A 19523-nucleotide genomic window follows, 5' to 3' on the forward strand; every position below is an offset into this window, starting at 1 on the left:
AAAAACCAAACAATCACCTAAGGGGACAGATGGTCTGTATTTTGACTGCTTGTGCTCTACATCCCATCAACCATCTGTAAGCAGAGGCCTGTCCGGTCACTCAGCACCTCCGCAAATCCATGACCAGAATTGAGCACACGATACTTCAATATTACTATAGGGAGAGGAAGCCTTCAGCTGTTGTTACTTGTCAATACGACATTCTAATTCCTCATTAAAGGCAATGCAGTATATAGGATCTTAAGCTTGAGAGGTATTTTCTTACACCTCCCTTTACAGCTTTTTGTGATTTTTTTTCTTTTCAAAAGATGTTTACAGGATTTTTTTTCGGTACATTTATATGAATAAGTCATTAGCTTGCAAAGAAAATTTTCACTGAAAGGAAGTTGCATTATATTGTAAAAAGGTCAGATCATGCTCACTCTTCCCTGAAAGTCAGTATTTTTCGCTTTGGTTGAGTCTTTCAAAATAACCGATTGCTATGCAAATAGTGTATATTTAAATTGCTCTGTAATTTTCTTTTCACAGAGCTTACTGATGAGTGCACTGAAATAAACAAAAATGTTACTATAATTTTATACAAACAGTGCATGTACAATTTAAATTTCATTAGTGAAAGCCTTTTCTTTTTGAATGGGAATTTGACTTCTCTGTCTAGATAGCTGACAGGACATGATTAGTGACATATCACAAAAATAATTATATAGCCAAAATTAAGTTTATTTGGTAAAAAGAAAAAAAAAGTGGTATTGTTCCTCTTAAAGTGGTTGGTTAAATAGCACCAAAATATCACTTTTAATTTGTGCAGTTAAATTTTGGACAGCAAGTTGTTTTTTTTTGGGGGGGGGGGAGGGGGGGGGGGTTAGCCCTCCTTGCTGTTTTTCCCCCTTCTTCCTCCTCTTCTGGGTACGGGAGAGTCTTTCTGACAACAATCACAAATCCAGCGACCTAAGAAAAGAAAGTTGTCAATTATTGGGAAACTACCTTTTTTACTCACTCATCTAGTTATGTACCTTTCACCATTTCAATAGGTGCTCATCTGTTTCTAGTACTTCCTTTCATGTACACAACCAGTGTTTCTCTTTAAAATACAAACATCTTTTCTAAAAGATACAGAAAGCAGCACGTCAAATTCACTGTCCCTTGCAGACTCGGTGCATGTAACAATTGGCTGCACTAATGTTTATGGAGCTCTGGGAGTAAGTGCCAGCTCTGCTAAGGCAATGGTTATTAGGAAAGAAGAGATGAACTATGAGGTGGCAAGTGAAGATTTTCAGATGAGTGGCCACAATTCAAGGTTATGGGCAGTAACTCACAGCAGAAATGAATGGCAGTTGGAGAATGTTGCTACTGTGCCACAAGGTAGTGGGTCCCATTCCCCAAACCAACATCAGTTATTTCAGCGCAGTCAGGCAGCATAGATTAAACTGCTGGCAGAGGTTCAGCACTAGACCTTATACTAAAACCCGTTTATGGAGGGAACAATAAAGGGTTGAGCATGGATATTAACTATTTATATTACAACAGCTGGAATCATAAAAGCTGCTTTGCTTTTTTTTTTATTTTTAGTTTTGTAGGAATATAATTATTTTGCTTAGATTCTGTCCGTAGATCAGCCTGAAAGTTGAATCAACCACAGAACCTGGAGTAAAGCAACAGCAAGCTCCCCGTGCTTCTCTAAATGGGAATATACAATATATTTGAGGTAGCAGTTACAAGGAATATTGTCACTGAACGCTTTATCATGAGCTTACTTATCATTGATTTATTATCACATGAAAAGCAACACTGCTACCAGTCACTTATGTCTGAAGTTTTCTTTACATTGCCTTGAGTCGGTCAGGTGATATGAGTGGCCAGGTAATTTAAAAGTACAGGCTGTCTGACATTTTGGTACTTCCAGCTTTTACATTTAAGAAAAAAATGGGAAGGAAGGGGGTTTAAAAAGGTGTTTACAAATGCTAAATTGAGCATACTTTTTAATTTAGAAACTGAAATAACAAACTTTGTTAATGTGAAAGCTATACTCCAGCAATATGCAGCAATAGAGGCCTCTTTACAGGTGTCTTTTACGAAAAGAGGTAATTTTTCTCAGTATTCTGTGGAAATATTAAAAAAAAACAACACTAGCTCTGAGTGAGCCTGTTTGGATTCTGTTGTAAAAGCCAATTATATTTCCTATACAGGAAATGCCAGGTTAAACTGTGCAAAACCAAATACACAGAAATAAAGCTTATAAAAAAAATTCTCAGGCCCTAGTGTGTGGATGCTTTCCAACGCTATTGCTTATTTTTACCCTTCACACTGATTTTAAAGCTTTAAAAAGCAACACATATATTTTGACAGAGAAACCCCAGGACTCGGAGGAGGTGGGAAGGGAACAATTAACTCTTACTTTATTACCTGAGGGGATAGCGTCAAGCCCCACACAAAAAGTGTGATAACCACGGTCACATACATCACAGAACATCATTTCTTCTTCGTGGTGAGGCTGCCCACATATAATGCATGTTTTACACTCCATACATTGCCAAGGATAAGTCTTAATCATAGCAACAAGCTCCGGGGTCATATCGAGGCAAGAAGGGTGGCCTGGATTAAAATCAATATTATTAATTATGACTGAAATGAAATTTAAAATTATTTAGATTGCATTGAAAGAAGCTGAAGCTGAGCTCGCCTCCTGGAGAAACCTAACAGCACGCTGAATGTGACAGCACATATAATCTTAAACAGGGATGAAGCTTTAATGAAGGACAGAAAAGGCAAGTGAACTGTTGGTAAACAAGTACAAATATTTCCACAAAAAGATCTGTCAAACATTAGGAATGTTTGAATCCTTAGGAATCCAGTTAGTTTACACGGATACTTACCACTGTTGTCACACTGGGAGCAATGTATAAGAGCTTCAGCTTTTCCTTTCTTGTTGGACTCCTTACCCTTCAGACAAATTCCACATATAGCATTTGGAATGACCTTTGGCTGGAAGGGTAGAAGAGGGCTATAAATTCATTCCAGAAGAATTTACAGATTTAACAGGAAATGTAACATAGCTCCTTAACTCAAAATTAATGGGTTATCTGCTATGATGTGTGAACCTTAACACAAATGGCAATAATTGACAACCAGCAGCATTTAAAAAGTCTTAGATTAACCACATAAAATTTTGAACTTGGCATACGTGTAGTGGGCTTTACATAAACGGAACAGGAGCAGAAGCACGTACTAGTTTCTTCCTCTGAATTCACCAGCTAACATACCCCTAAATTACATGGTATAGCATTAAAAAAAAAATCTGGTATAGAATACTTCATTATGAATCTCCATGCAGATTTCCTGTGTGGAAGAAATCAAATACAATTTTCTATTTTCATTGTCTTTATAGAATATAGAAATTTAATTACAAAAGCAATAAATTTGACTTTAACAAGTTTTAAAATATCTGGTAAGCTATGTTACATACTGCTGTCTTACCGTTCCTTCTTAAGTCCAGTCGTAACTGCAGTAAAAAATACATACCCTTGCATTTAAATACACTTTTACATTTATAGTATTTCTAAGCGATAATCTGGAGCCTATTTGGGCGCATGAGACCCATTTAAAAGGTATGAGAGAAATAGTAGGCTCTTAAATGGAGTAACATTTATTAATTCTGTGTGCAAACCCAAAAGTTTTATCCTGATGAGGACCAAAGAAATAAGGCATGACATATTTCAGAAATATCTTTGTGAGGACCAAGAAACAAACCAGGCATTGCATACTTCAGACATATTTCAGTAGTTATATTATTGAGCTTGGACCTCTGCATAATGAAATTAGTGAGAAATAAGGGTTAAAATTAATATAGTACTCACTGATATTAACCACACTAGTCCCAGAGTTTTAGTCCCAGAGTTTTGAGAAAAAAAATGTTGCTGCAAAGATGCAGCTACTAGCTGGAATTCAAATTCAAGACATATCCTGTTTTCTAAGGAACTAAACAGCTTGTCAGTAAGCAAAAACATACTCAGTCAACTACCAACCACTTCTGGGGAGAAGAATAAAGTTTAATTAAAAAAAAAAAAAAAAGGAAACTAGAAATACATATATTAAAACAAAGAAACAAAACAGGAATCTTTGCAATGCAACTTATCCTCAAGTGTGTCTATCCCCCCAGCCAGTCTTTTTCCAACACCTATATCTAGTAAGATAATATCTTAATTCATTTTTAAGTAGTCAGGACACATTGCTTTAAGATTTCTGAAGTTTTACATCTGCTTTTTTAAGTTAAAGCACAACTACAGTCTGCTCCAAATTGTCTAGTCTGAAGAGTTTTATTTAAAAAACAAAACACCATAAGAGATGTTTATAGGTAACTTCCTTCAAAAGATGACAGAGGCACTCGTACAGACTTTTTTTGCTTATTTATTTTAAAAAAGCATAGTCAACCTGTTTTATACATAAATATAGTAAAACGGTAAGAGAAGTCTAACATTCACAAATGTCTCTACAAAGTAATAAATATAATGGAAGCAAAACCACACAAAATCATTTACTATTCTATGTGTCCTACATGTACACCTTTATACCCTGCTCCTCCCAACAAAAGTGGCACATGCTTAAACCTCATCAGTGTTGCAGCATTTACCCTTCTGTTGTTTAGGCTACATTCTAATTTTTTTGTTGGTGTGTTTTTATCTACTTCTAAGTAAACCAAGCCTTTCTAGAATAGGAAGTGCACTTCTCTAATCAGACTTCTAACGAATTTGAGTATCACTGCTTTTAATATACAGCAACATACTCCCTTGTACTCCGTCAAAACTAAAGTGAGCTACTCTCCGGTCACTGTACTTGCATTCGGTTATGTGCATTAACACTCTGATATATATAATTCTAAAGTTAGACACTGATACGGGTGCATTTATTAACAATGCTTCCATCTAATTCTTACTTCACTAAATTGTGTTTATTAGAAATCGTGCATTTGGGGGGGGGGGAATAACAGCCTATTAATAATAAAAGTTCCAACAGTATGGAAGGGTGGTTTTTTGTTATGTTTTTTGATTTTTATTTTATTTTTTACAAAAATGAAATAATGCAGGACTTCACATTTCAAAACAATTCAAGTTCTACCATCATAAATGGCTTTTAGAAACACTAAAAAAAAAAGTGTATCAAATCCAAATGGGAAGTGACAATATCCCATCTGATTAGAGTACATTTTGCTTTGTACATCTTCATCTTATTAGGGGGTAAGGAAGGGAGAGAGAAGGAATGCTGGGTCAAAATGATGACTGCTCTGTAAGTTTTAACTTCCTTGCTGCAGCATGCAGCTCTCAAAGCAAGCATTCCAATCACACTATTTTTATAAGGTCCTATTCTGAATGCAAAGGGTTTCATTTGCATATACAGTGACCTAAAACAGAAGTGTTGTAAAATATAGTTTCAATACATTTCAGTTTTATGTGCAAAAAAAACCTCCTGTACTTTTAACAGTACCCTGTGTGTGCAATTGCAATAGCCAGTCCTGCAGCAACAAAGACTCGCTACTTGTAACATGACAAAATGTAAAACACATGCTAATTGTTCTTTGTTAAAGAACTGACAATAAAAACGGCTCCATATAAAATACATCATTTCTTTTGCTTAAAAATAACTCAGTGGAAATGTATGAATCCTTTAATACTCATAATGTGTCTATAATGATACATTTGCATGTTGATGCCATAGCAATTATCCTTCAATTTTAACTACATGTAACCAAAAGTTTACTGTCCTACAAAAATAGTCAGATATTAGAGAACGATACAGAACAAAAGTATTACAAAGATTTAGAATTCACAGGGACAACATTTTAAATCAGTTAAGCCTTCAGCTCGAAGTGCCGTAACACTCAGGCACGTACGGTAGGTATATCATTATCTGGTGTTTTTAATGAGCTAACAAACAAGATTCTTTCTGTCTTACCAGTTAAAGAAGCTCATATAATTGTGTTTACTGAAAGCATTTAAACACTCCCACAAACAAGAAAGCCGGTTCTCTCAACATCCCAACACAGCATCACCATCTTGACTTATCAACAGGTTGATGGCTGACGCAGGCAGGGTACATTGACATCAGAAAGATGTGGCACTGTCAGTTTACAGTAATGCCTTGTTACTAATACAGTCAGTGACTTTTTAGAAGTAAGTAATTGCTATAGGAATCCATTTTCAAAATGCAATGCTGTATGCTACCAGTATGACTTTTAAAAAAATGTTCTGCTCCGTAAATCCTCTCTCTATGCATTCATAGATTGGGCTAATCAAGCACACAGGCATCTCAAAGTTAAGTGAAACTTCTTTCTGTAAACCTGTGGCACACAATCTCCAACATCAAGTTAAACAAAGCTAAAAAAAATTTCAAGTGCCATCTTTGGATTTCTTGTTCGTGGGAACATCAGTATGCATTCCGAGTCTACAACAATTTGCAGAGTTACATATAAAAAAATAGATGTATGGTACCACAGTCTAAATCTCTGTAATTTGCATATGTTTTAGTAAGTTTCTGAAAAGAGAAAACGCAACTGGAGCTTGATACCTGTTACGAACTTTTACAGTTACTGTATGTACAGAAAGTTTATCCAATTCTTGTTGGAAATTAGCTTCTTAGTTATAGCTTATTTATTGTTAACTTGGTAAATACAGATAGTAAACAGTTATGAATATAAAATACAAACCATCAACAGCGCAACTTCTGCTGAGACAGTTTCTCAGTATGTACAATCTTGTCACTGACAAAAATTTTCCTTTTTCATACCCTCTCAACATGCATTCCTGATTGCTACATAAACCCTATGTTAATGTAGTGTCTTCCTTTTTTATGGGCCTATTCCTGCTCCCACATAAGTCAATGGAAAATTTTAATTCCTTTCAGTGGAACAGGACTGGGCACTAATGTGTTTTAAATGTGTTACATTATTTTCAAAACCCCTCTTAGTATGCCGAATAATAACATAAATAATGTATGTCAATTCCCAGTTTTCCTGAATTTTTTTTTTTTATCTTAATCTTTTATCATCCTAATTTTTGAAATTATTATACAGTAATACTGATGATTTTGGTCTTAGGTTTGGCAATCACTGCTTCATAGCTAAAATGTATTAACATCCAAACCAAGTCAGATAAAAGCATATTGCCTACAAACTTTCCTATATAGTACAAACTACATAAAAAGCTGTTTTTCATATACTCTTAAAGTGGTCATGTAGTGTTACCTATATGACTGTAATAAGCTTCTCGTCCTTCATCCCATACATCGTAACATCTCAGGATGAAGGACTATTTGAAATGAACATCGGCACAATGTGTTCAGCCACATAGCTGCACTTTACAGCACTGATCTCTAGGTATGCTGCCATACAAAACAGTACAAAAAATAATGGATACCTAGTGCTAGTTTTGAACTGGCAAGTAATTCTGACTGCTATGCCCAGGCAGACAGAAAGATGTAGAGTTCCAATGACAAATCCACAATAGACTGTTCTAATGTAACTGCCTGGGAATCAGAGAAGTTAACAGAAACAGAGGCAACTGTATAGCTAGAGTAAAGGAAAGCCTCAAGTGAAATAAAAGCAAAAAGGAAGTAAGGAAGCAAACAGATGGAGCACACAACAGGAGAGCAGGTAGCGAAGTACAGCAAGCAGAAGTTCCACATTACTGAAAAACAAATATTTCAGGGAGAGGCTGGTCAGTATAGAAGTTCAGTCAGGGGCTTTTTTCTTCTACCTTGTACCCAGGAACTGATTTGGATAATACAGAACGTTTGGAACCATCTTTTCTTGGAGTAGAACTTTTGTCTCTTGTTTTTTGTCTTCCCTGAAAAGAATCCTCCTGGTTGTCTGTGGCGCAATCACCTTCAGATACATTGCCAGACGAATTGTCCTATAATAAAAATACCATAGCTATATTTTTTATTTTTTTGGATAGACAGACAAGTCTTTCCTATGCCCCTTAGAGCCAACTAACGTAAAAGAAGGATACATCTTTCCTTCTACAAAAGCATGGGGTGCATCACAATCTAGAACACTTTTTTCATAACCTTCATTATTTATCTTTTCTCATGCTAAGAGACTGGCATCAGCAATAGCAGTTGTGTTTTCCAGTTGATCTTGGTACCAGAGTGGAGCACACAACAGTGTAATTCTTTGAACCATTTTCCTTTGAAAGTCAGCAAGAAATTGACTATATGCATGATGTTGTTTACAAAGTAAAGGGCCAGTGAAAAGTTAAAAGTGCCCTGGCCTTGGATTTAAAGTGTACGACCAAATAACACTGTCTTTAATTAAATATGTGAAGGTTTTTACTGCCACCCTCATCTCATCTTTTCACCAGGAGCACTCTGAATATTTCATTTGGATTGCAGCAGAAGAACACCATCAGAGGAAAAACACACTTGAATATTTAATACAGAACCAAACATCAGATTTCATGCTGCAGTTAAAAGCATTTTGAAGAATGGGAAGGTGAAGAGAGGAAGAGGTTCAAAGAGAACAATAGACCAATGTAAGCATAATTAAGAGCAGCAGCACAAGATTTTTCTCAGAGAAGTGTTAATAAAGGCCTCCAAAAACCTTCAGCAAATAATAACATAATTAATCACGTTTATTACAATAAAAAACAAAAGGCCAAATAACTGTGGTGCCCTGCAGTAAAAGGCACTCAGTACAAATAAAATAATCTACCTGTGCCCCGGAACCTAAAATCAAAACAGACAAAACAGACAGAGGGCAAAGGAAGGAGTAGAACACAAAAGCAAAGCTAATTACGTGGCAAATAGAAATGGTATTGTTTCGTTTTTTTTTTTTTTTTTTAACTAGGGGAAGAATTATTCAGAACAAGTCCATTAAGACACTACAGAACAGGAAAACTGCTATCTGAGTCCAAAAATAGGGAGGGTAAAAAAGGAAAAAGCATATTGTAGGACTCACCAGGGAAATCTGATAAATGTTAGGCAGCTTAAGACTCAGAAAACTAGACTTGGCAACTGTCCACCTTTGTGTCCAACAGATATCTTGCCCTAATGACTAGAAAAGAACCCCTGCTCCATAGCCAAACCCCCTTCATAGGAACCTCATCTCATATATTCCCTACACCTTTCCAACACAACCACAACATTTTCTCTTCTGCATTCTCTCACCAAAAAGGCAACTGAACTTCTGTGTTAAATGGAAGGACAGCCTGCTCAGTCCAATTATTTTTCTTTACCATTAAGAGAAATGGAAGTCAGTGGAAAAGGGAATTAGGAAGAGGTGATTAACGACCAAGTGTAAAAAAAAATGGAGTACAATTAAATCAAAGTTTTGTTTGACATTTAGCATGATGTTTACTTTTTTTTCTCTCTAAAAAATACAAGCAGAAAGGGTGTATTAACAGCTATCCTCTGTAAACCTACAAGCTGACCCTTTCTTTTCTTCTTCAGTTATGAGTAACTTGTGAATATTTAAACAAAATAAATATTTATATGGAGAAATTTAGCATTACATATACCCACTATCTAACATGTTAGTCAACTGAACTAGAAACTGTTAAATGCATTTCTGGTTTCATATTGTTTTTCTTAGAACTGGGGTTCCATTTCTAGGAAATGGTCATTGCCAATATACCACCAACACCATTATACGAATGATACAGCTGTGCTTGGACAGCCCATCTGAAGCTCAACTGCTCCTGAGCACCTACAACACTCTCCAGGTAGGTATGTGAGCTTCCCTTAACTTCCAGTAACTGTTAATTTGGGGTTTGCATAAACGGAGAGCACATACACATCTTTTTAAAGATGTATTGTAAAACAAACAAAAAATCCCACTGCTTTCAACCTTTTCTTTAAGTTGTAATAAAGTAACTGTTTCAATATTGAGTACTTCCTGCTTCTACATTACAAAAAGGCAAAGTTACCAGGCTACCAAGTCCTTTGCTTTAGTGATGGATTCTGTGGAACTTCAGTAGCAAAATATACTGTGACCTGAACTAAAGTTCACACCTCTCAGAAATGCTAGCAACCTGACCCGTGACCTGAGGAAAAGGGAGTAAACAAAGAGCGGCAGTTGGGAAGACTCTTCAAAACTTCTTTAGAAACAAGTAAGAGAGGGCCCGATATTACAAATATTTGTTTGATTTACTTTAAAAATGGAGCACAATGGAAAGTTGGATAGAAAAGTTATAAAATAAAAAGAAGTACTAAAAAGGCAAGTTTATGATTCTACCTCATTTTGCCAATGTTAAAGATTCTACCAGGAAATTACTGAAACTAACAAAAGCGAAGGGAAAGGATTTTATTTTGTTGAAGAACACTTTCAATTTGTCTCACCGAGTTGCCTTTGGTTTTCCGTTTCTCATCACCTCGCCCTTCCTCTGCATCATCTGAATCCCCATCACTGTCTAATGCAGGCAGTTCTGGATCCAAAGGAGGTTCGTAAAGAGCTGTGTTTAATGGCAAGTAACGAAGTTCATCCGGAGAATATCTAAAGGTAATAAAATAAACAAACAAATGCCTTTGTATTTTATGCGTGGATATTATTTACAAAATAATTCTTTATGAATTTATTTTGAAAGTAAGAAATGTGAATAATTTCAGCTCACTTTTTCAGGAAAGCACATAAAAAATGCAGGAAACTTACTAATTTCTCTTCACAAATTAACTAGTATCTAGTACTTGTCATCTTTGTGTAGTTAAATATTCATGGAACAAAGGAAGAACATATTTGCCATGTTCTAAACCTTTATAATCATAGAAGGTCACCTGAATGTATACAGACTTATAATCAACCCCTGTTACTACACCCAACAGACTATATACTTTGTTGTTATAAGTACGTAGCGTGTGCACAACTCCAACCAAAGGCACACAAATGGCTGGGGTACAAAGCAAAGTAAGTAAAGATGATCTATTTAAGACCAAGATTCTTGAGTAATGAAGGAGAAAAAAAGGCAAATAAAAATATTAACAGAATAATGTGAAGATCTAATCTGTATCTGCTCATAGCCAGATACAGCTTAATGTGTGTAATTCCGCCTCCTTTTTTATCGACCTTAAAGACTAGGAAAAAAGTTAGAGACCTCTTACTATTAAGGACAGGTAAAGGGTAGGACGCTATTTTGATGTATGCTTTGAAAGGCTGTGTCCTTCATTAAGAAGGATAGCCAGTTTCACTTATAGCTTGTATGCTCAAAATAAACAAGATTTCTTGTATTTTTAACTCAATTAACTTAATAAAATTCAAGTCCTTTAAGAATACCCTTTAACATGCAAATTTATGGGGGGGCTGTATGCACACACACTGGAATGAACAAGGCAAATGCGTATTAAAAGCTTATCTACAGAAAACTTCGTATGTATAGGATGAGTAGTACCACCTCTGGTGTACAGATGGTACAACTTAGGCAACAGTTTTCAAATCAGCCTGCGTTCACCAAAAGGGAGCATCCCACAGGGAAAAGTCTAAAATTTGTGTAGATGTTCAAGTCTACACAATACATATTTAATGAAATAGGAAAATTCAACTAGCAACACCTTTCTCCCTCACCTAAAAATCTGACATTAAACTTAGCCCACAAGATCAGTCACAATTTGGTGGGATTTTTTTTTTTTAATGTTAAAAACTTTCTAAAAATTTTTAAAAGGACAGTAAGACTGTCACATGGAAAGCACCTGACCACAAGCCAGCATTACAACATTTTGACATAGCGATATTAATCTTAGCAAACATGCAGAGGCAGAAGGTAAGTAAACATGTGAGGGTGGCAGGAGTGATATCAGTGTCTGCTTTTACCACAGTAAGGGGCTGAGCTGGTGAAAGCTCAGGCACCACAATACATCACTGGAGGGAACACTCTTGCAGCCAGTACTACATTTATGTTGTTGACAGAAGCCCTCATGCTGTGCATTTATTAGACTACCAAGTGACTCAAGCATAAAGTTAACTCAAAACTTTACAGTAAACACATTCAAATGTTTTCCATCAGCTAGACGTAGAGAAAATAGATCACTGCAAGAGAATCAGCAGTTGCAATGGTTTTGTTTTAAAATACCTTTTGTAGTACTCCTGGAACTGGCCGGGTATGAGAGCCACTGGATAAGGACTAACCTTTGTTCTCTCTGTAGGTAAGACTTTGTATTTTCCTTGAGGCACCTGGATAATCTGTGGTGTTTAATACAAAATAATGAAGTTCTCATTTCACATCCGAACTTTTGAGCCTTCCCTACCCTCCACCCCCTGAAACTATTTTTGAACTCAGTCTCTCCCCGTTATTGAGTTGGAACAGCTATCTGAGTTCTCTCAAGGAGAGCTCAATTCATTCAAATGGTAAGAAATCGACTCTCAAGATAATATTACAGATTTACATCTAATCAGGAAGTGCCTAGTGAACTGAAAGGCAAGAGTATTTCTAATGGTATAGTATGTAAAATAATTTTAAAAAATAAATATAGCAATTCAAGCAATAAACTTTAATCAATAAACTTATACGATAAGCATCTTTAATATGAATTATCAGTGAGTCCATGTTGGTAGAGGGTAGCAAAATATTGCCATCTAATTCTGAAACCTGACTGTACTACCAAAAAAATCCCACTAGCAACACAAAGGAAGGTTATAGAAGGTCTTCTTTCAGAATTAAAGTAATTATCTACTACCCTGTATGTAACACGTCTCAATATCAGAAAAATGTAAACTTTTCCCAATATACTACTATACTGTAATAATTTGCAAAGAGAAAAAAAATGCTATACTGTCTTCACACAAGCAGTGCACTCCTGCTTCAAAATGACAGCTAGCATGTGTGGTTTCTATTTATTTTTTTTAATCAGGCACAGAGGCATAAAATATATCTAATACAAAAATAATGTAACACCTAGCAAAAATACGGACATGAAAATTGATAGCGAGCAAGTACTCTTTTAGATAAACAGCTTACTTTTTAACTCATTACATTGTTCCGGCAAAATTTCAGTAATATTCCAAAAAAAAGAATGAGCCACTTACATGAACAGATAACAACAGAAGCTTCTTAGTAACCTAAACATCCCTCTTAATATTATGCTGTTCCAGCACATTAGAGACATGACAAAGTAACATTGAAACTTTAGAAGTTTCCTCAGACAGAAGTGTTTTCCCATTTGAAAAAAGATTTTGTATTAGCTATATTTGAAATTATTATTTTTATTAATATTACCCAGCAAAACTGTTAATGTCTCTACGTAACTGTAACAGGACTATTCAAACCCCCTGAAGATAAAATAGTTAAGACAGTACTCATAAACACTTTTTACTAAAACACGCAAGGAGCTACTATCGACATTGAGAAGAAATTTAAATCTGCCTACATGTGTTTGTAAATCAAAATAGGCTCTTCTTTCTTCCATTCGCTCTCGGTTTAAATTACTGTTGAATTCTGCAGCCTTCTTGGCAGCTTTTTTTATATATTCTGGAACTTTACTGGCTTCTACTTTCTGTGTGTTCTGTTGCTGCATTTGCTGAAATAAAAATAATTTTATTAATTTACATAATTTCACTATCAGTTTTTGAGCACCCCTTTTTTTAATACATGTATATTCCATGTTACAGATTTGGTTCCCTTAGCACACTATTTACTTACAGAGTACTCTTTATAATGATCTGTTATTCGCTGACGTTCTTTCTCTTGCAGTATAACAGAATACTCGGCATGTTTGGCAGGGTATTCTTTAATCATAAGATCAATTACTTCATCACTACGCAAAGCCGTTAGACCTAAAATAGATAAAAGCAATAATGATGCTATCTGGCAAAACTAACTGTAGGCTATTTATATCTGACAATGATCAGCTGAAGTTTTTGAGGAGCTAAAGACAACAATCTACTATGCACAATGCTTCTCCCTCTCTCAAGCAGGAGTGAACTTACGACATTCAGCTTTCAAGGCTGGTTAAGAGTTTGCTTCTCCCCAAGGAGGAAAGGCTCATTTCTTTTCTTGCTTACAGCTACAGAATACAACTCCCACCTTCATATTTGACTGCCACCTACTCAACTCCACTGTGAAGCAGCACCTTTGCTGTAAGCACGACCTCATGAACTGTTACCTTCAGTTTCTTGTGCCGGTAAACTGTTAGTTTCATTAACTTGTACAACCTTACCTTAAATTATGAGGTTAGGTTCTCCACACAAATCAAGAATCACTATGAGGGCAATTCAGAACAGCAAACTGCATGCAGATGCCTGACTCCTAATTAAAGTATTTCAATTCAGAAGTCAGAACATGACAGTTTGCAGCTATCATCTCATGCAGAACGCCTCTTTGAAAGCCTCCAATGCAACCAACCTCCACTGACAACAGAATGGAGGTTGGCATATGTTACTACCACTGATGATAAATATAACTATCCCTGTTGTTTACAGTTAACACAGCACATACTGTGTATGTGAGACAGAATATAGCATTTTGCTTCTACTGATAAAAATAGATACTGTTCTCTCTTGCATATTTAAGTAAAAAAAAAAATCAAGAGAGCTGGCAGGTGAGAAATAAAGGTAAGTATAGCGAGAACTGTTAAGATATAAAATGATTTAATATTTGCACAGATCCATGACACACAGAAAAAAAACGTGACAGGCATCATTTAATCTCTAGCATGTTCCAAGTCATGCATATTAGCAGAGGAAGAACAAATACTTGAAGGTCTTTCAACATAAAATGCATCAAGGGCATTGTTCTATTTCAAGTACATTTAAGTGCTTCAATATGCACCCTTCCAACATCTAACACATACGCTGATTTGTATAAATACACTAGTGTTTGCTGTGTCCCAGCTCACTCAGCAGAACAAGACTGATGGACTTTTCAGTTTGAAAAAGTATGTTGTTCTCTTTTCTACAAGGAGAAAAAGGCTCTAAAAGTTAATTTACAACATAAGTTTTGCTGAGTAATTAGAATAGATCCAAAATTTTTTTTTAAACAATAAATCTGGAAGACCAATATCCTTTGGCCAATTAACACAAATTAAGAATGAAATATAAACCAGTTTTCTTTTCAGAATTTACATTTTCAGTTGCAAATGATCCAATTCTTCTCTACTAGACTGAATCACATTTTCAGTGTGTCACTTTCAATACTGTAACAAGGAAGCTAACGATCTTTTCTCTTACCTAATGTGCACTGAGTCTCTGTGATAACATTTAGTTCTCTGAGGTAGAGTTTCTCCTTGTGAGAGAGATCACGTCTTTCTAAATCTCGAGAGAAAACAAAAAAAAGCAATAAAAATGTGTGAAGTTACTCAAAATCCCCCAAAAACAATATCAAAGTAGTCTGAGAATTTTATTTCTATGTAGTGAGAGTCTACACAAAACTACTATTCCTATAAACATGGTAACATTAAAAGTTTATTTTAAATTTAATATACACTGCCAGGACACATCCGATTTTTCTGAGAATCCTGCCCATAGTTATGATTTACAGATATACTAAAGAAACCTGCCATGAAAGCTTGGATGCAGAAAACATGATCAAATACTGAAGGCATATTTAACTTTTTCTTTTAATATGCCTTTTAAAATGAATTCCATGACAGAAGAACCACGTATGATAAATCTGAATTATGAAGGCTGAAATCCTAGAACCTTCCCAATTTATTCTGAAATCCTTCCACAGATAAAACAGAAATTTTGCCGCAATTCAGGAAACAGGATACAGAGATAGAGCTATACAGTAAGAGATCACCAACAAAATATCTAAGAATAAAGCTGAGGTCAGTTTTCAAAAGCTACTTGCTGACCTTAACCCTTAATCAGACTTGTCTGCAGATTTTCAGTAACAATACTGAAAAGCCTTAAATTGCTTTGAAAACTGTAGTATACATTTTCAATATGCCAGTAACAAAATCAAGAAGTACAAAATACAAAATTGAGATATACTTTTGCCATGGAATTTTTTAAACAATTGGCTCATACTGTCGTCAAAAAGACACGGAGATCACATTCAAACGTATGAAAGCAGAGATTTTTTTAGAAGAAAAATTTAGAAAAAAAACACACGCAAGAAAACAAATACCTGGATATTTTCTTTTAAAGGAAGTCACACCCAAATATTCACTGACTTGCTCCTGAAGCATATAGTATTCCCCTGTTTCATCCGGTGGCCACTTGTACTCTATCAAGTTTTCAGCAGGAAAATAGCTGTATCTGAGCATAAAAAGAAAAAAAGCATTAGAAGAAATCAAAGAATATATAAGAGGGATACTTACATTTCTAGAAATTCACTAATTCCAATTTACATTACTGACCACCATCTACGGATAGCTGGACAATTCCTTTATAACATCACATCCTCTTAACCTTTTTCAAAGGCATTTAGCTACACCCCACTTCATATGTACTTCCCAAAAGCAGCATTTATCAACATGCTGAGAGAAGAAACACAAAAAAAGGGATATCCATAATGGTGGAAAGGACATCAGAAAAAAAGCAGATGCTACAGTGTCAAAATTCACTCCAGAAACACGTAATATTTTTAAAACTTCTAAGCTGTGCTTTTGATTATAAATTAAGACACAGCATGTTCTGCGTGGTTTTAAAATATGACCTCTTAAAATATGCCAGGAGAAAAAGACACCCAGCTACTTACAGGACATTCCCTCAAATCAGAAGCTACATGAAGTATATAAAAGCAAAGAATGTGGAAGAGATAATACTTAAGCATACTGAACACTACAGTAAGACTAGCAATAAAGAAATGGTATTACCCAAGATCTTGACTAGAAGTTTCACAGCTCCGAGAACTGTCCCCTGAGCCCATACGTCGTCTTTTGGATGGCTGGCTGCCATCATTGGAATTTTCTTCTGTGTCATCCTGAAACAAAAATGCAAATAGGTATTAAAAAATTAAAAGTATTCAGTGGATCATTTAAAACACCAGAAAATACCATACGGCGATGTGCAGTTCAAGTATACCTGAAGTAGTGAGCTATTTAACAATACTCTCTACAAAAAACGGATAGGACAGATTATGCAGCAAATTATTCTTTGACAGAAACTAGCTGTAGGCCACAAAGTGGCACAGAGAACTGGTTGTTTCTCGCCCGCTGCATATATGGAGTACTCAATAGACAGATGTGGCTCTGACCACCAAGTTCATCATTCCTGATGTAAACTACCTATGACATCAGCAAAGCCACGCAGGTATAGACCCAATAAACTTCCCTCACTGGTGACAGTCAGGGACAAGACTAATTCTCTTTATCAGACTTGCTCCCAAAAGCAACAGTAAGGACAGAGCAAAAACTTTTCTTTTGTGGAGAGGACAAAAAATAAAAGAAAAACTAAAACTACTGTTTAACTCCTACCTAAAATCTCAAAGCCTTTAATGAACACCCTTGCATAATTACAAGTGAGAAAGAGGAGATAGAAGTAGCGAATTGTGTATAGTGACCAGCAGTAGATCCAAGAACAAAACAACTGTTTAAGTAACTGAAACTCAGGAATAGTATGAAAGAATCACTTTTCGTAACTTTTGTGAAAAGTTTAAGAAATAAAAATTAACGTGCCAGAAATAAACGGATCAAGCCCACGATCACACTCTGTTAAACAGTGACAAGAACTATTATTAGGTCTGCATTAGCTAGTGTTTTTCACTCTAGTATGTTTTACATACCATATCACTTGAAATACTATTATTAAAAAAGAATTCAGCAAATAATAGTTTGTTATATAAGACTTCATAGCACTATAATCAAGACAGGTTGCAGGAGAAAAGCGTCTCCTTTACTTTTGGTTTATTTCATGTATTACAGAATTCTTTACATGACTTTTTCTTTCTTTCTTTCTTGGGGAGTTTTCACTCCAACTCTTCTTCAAGAAAGAAGAATGTCTTTCATACAAGAACAAAAACTTAAAAGCAACATCAATGAAATGGCAAGCAGCATCTCTACTAGTATTACCAACAATAATGCTTCCCAGTATTACTAAGAATACCCTGCATAAACTCAACTAAATAAACTAACCAGCAGTCCCAACCAAAACAATATCACACTACAGTTTTTGCAACACAGCTGTGTCTCAACAGCAGTTCACTCCTACTCCTCACCCGGTACACTAACGCACTCCAAAAATACATAAACAGGGCCAAAGCTATGGTTTCCTGTACAAAAGCCTATCTACATTCAAAACAAGAAACTTACAAACTTCTGTTTTTAAATGATAAATCTCAACGTGGCCTTTAAGAGAGAAGACCTTGCGTAAGTTTTTCTTTTCTGCCTCGAGACTTCATTTTTATTAAGCCTGCAAAGCGCAGGCAGCGTGCACAGGAGAGCGGAGCGTGCTGTGTTTACATCGCTGCTTTCGCTTCGCATCACGCAGGCTCGGGGCCCAGGAAGTAAAACACTGCGGGCAGCCGGGCGGTTTGTTGCAAGGGACTTACCAGAGAACGCGAAAACGTCTGCACAGGCTGCAGCCCGACCACAGTTACCGTGCGGAGAACACCGCTAAGCCCAACAGCCCAGAGAGGCCCCTCCGGCACGGACAAAGCTCGACCCAGCCGCCCCCCACCGGCCCTCACAAAGTTGCAGCGCGAGGTCCCGGCACAGCACCGCGCTCCCAGTCCCACGCAGACCCCTCACCGCCTGACGGGGAGCCCCGGCGGCCAGAGCGCCCCCCGGGAGGGGACTGCTGGGGCCGCCTCCCGGCCTAGGCAACGCGCGCCCGGCGCTGCCCCAAACTTCGCCCGCCCTCCGCCGGCGGGCCGGGGCCGGACCCGTGCTGAGGCGGCGGCGGGCGAGAGCGGGCCGGGCCTGGCGGCGAGGCCGCGGCTCTCACCTTGAGGGACTGTGCGCCGGGCGTGGCCGGGTCGCTGTCGCAGAGGCGCGGGGACAGGACGGCCGCCATCACCGCCGCGGGGGCCGCCGCCGCCGGCTGGGCGAGGAGCAGCGCCGCCGCCGCCCGCCCCGGCCTCGCGCCGCGCCCGGCTCCGCCCCCCCTCCCCCGGCGGGGGGTGGCAACGGCCCCTACCGGCCAGCCCGGGCACGAGCGCGGCGGCTCGCGCAGATCCTGCTCCGCCCCCCTCCGGGCAGCCCGCGGCGACCCCGGCCCGCGCCGCCGGACCGACGCGCGGCCCGCCCCGACGGCAGCGCCGCCGCCCCGCGGGCACGGCGACGGGAACCCGCCGCTGCCGCCGCCTCCGCCGCCGCGCCCTCCGCCGCCGCCGCCTCCTCCTGCCGCCGCCCGTGCGGCCGCGCGGCCCGGCCGGGAGCGCGGCGCCGATCCGCCGCGGTAGCGCTTGTGCAGCAGCGCGGGGCGCAGGGGCAGCATCCCCCGCGGGTGGGCAGCGCCGAGCGCCGCCGCCGCCCGGCACGGGAGCCGCTAGCAGCCGGCAGGGCTGGGCTGGGCCGCTCCGCCGCCGCCGGGCTCCCGTCTCCGGGCACGTCAGCCGGGGACGAGCTACGCTTGTGAACCATCAACCACCGCAGGAGGGGTGCACGGGGGGCGCGCTCCCCCCCCCCCCCCCCGGAGGAGGGCACCGGCGTCCGGCCCCGCCGCTGCG

The 19523-nt window shown here is 38.3% G+C and overlaps 1 protein-coding gene across 4 annotated transcripts; it reads right to left on the reverse strand.

Annotated features, from left to right (window-relative positions):
- Nucleotides 1–699: 699 nt before the first annotated feature.
- PHF10 (PHD finger protein 10) lies at nucleotides 700–18963 on the reverse strand. 4 transcript variants are annotated; one of them, XM_040551013.1, is made up of 12 exons: nucleotides 18800–18963; nucleotides 16732–16838; nucleotides 16041–16171; nucleotides 15140–15217; nucleotides 13614–13747; nucleotides 13342–13491; nucleotides 12048–12157; nucleotides 10327–10480; nucleotides 7746–7901; nucleotides 2874–2982; nucleotides 2404–2592; nucleotides 700–948 (listed from the first exon to the last, which is right to left on the reverse strand). In XM_040551013.1, the coding sequence occupies exons 1-12, from the start codon at nucleotides 18866–18868 to the stop codon at nucleotides 863–865; spliced, it is 1473 nt and encodes a 490-aa protein (XP_040406947.1). In that variant the 5' UTR covers nucleotides 18869–18963; the 3' UTR covers nucleotides 700–862. The 4 variants fall into 4 exon arrangements, with proteins under 4 accessions (XP_040406947.1, XP_040406946.1, XP_040406945.1 ...); XM_040551012.1 differs by having other exon boundaries at nucleotides 15140–15223; nucleotides 18800–18949; XM_040551011.1 differs by lacking the exon at nucleotides 7746–7901.
- Between the last annotated feature and the right edge of the window lie 560 nt (nucleotides 18964–19523).

This window comes from Cygnus olor, chromosome 3, assembly GCF_009769625.2.
Source record: "Cygnus olor isolate bCygOlo1 chromosome 3, bCygOlo1.pri.v2, whole genome shotgun sequence".
NCBI classification, from domain to species: domain Eukaryota; kingdom Metazoa; phylum Chordata; class Aves; order Anseriformes; family Anatidae; genus Cygnus; species Cygnus olor.

Bases quoted from the DNA above. Each gene is read 5' to 3' on its own strand.
- PHF10 (XM_040551012.1), bottom strand. From the start codon at position 18,868: ATGGCGGCCGTCCTGTCCCCGCGCCTCTGCGACAGCGACCCGGCCACG. The intron at 12,158-13,341 runs GTAGGCAGATTT...TAAACACCACAG, and splicing joins ATTTTGATTTACAAACACAT to ATTATCCAGGTGCCTCAAGG. The intron at 2,983-7,745 runs GTAGAAGAAAAA...CTACCCTTCCAG, and splicing joins AATCAGTTCCTGGGTACAAG to CCAAAGGTCATTCCAAATGC.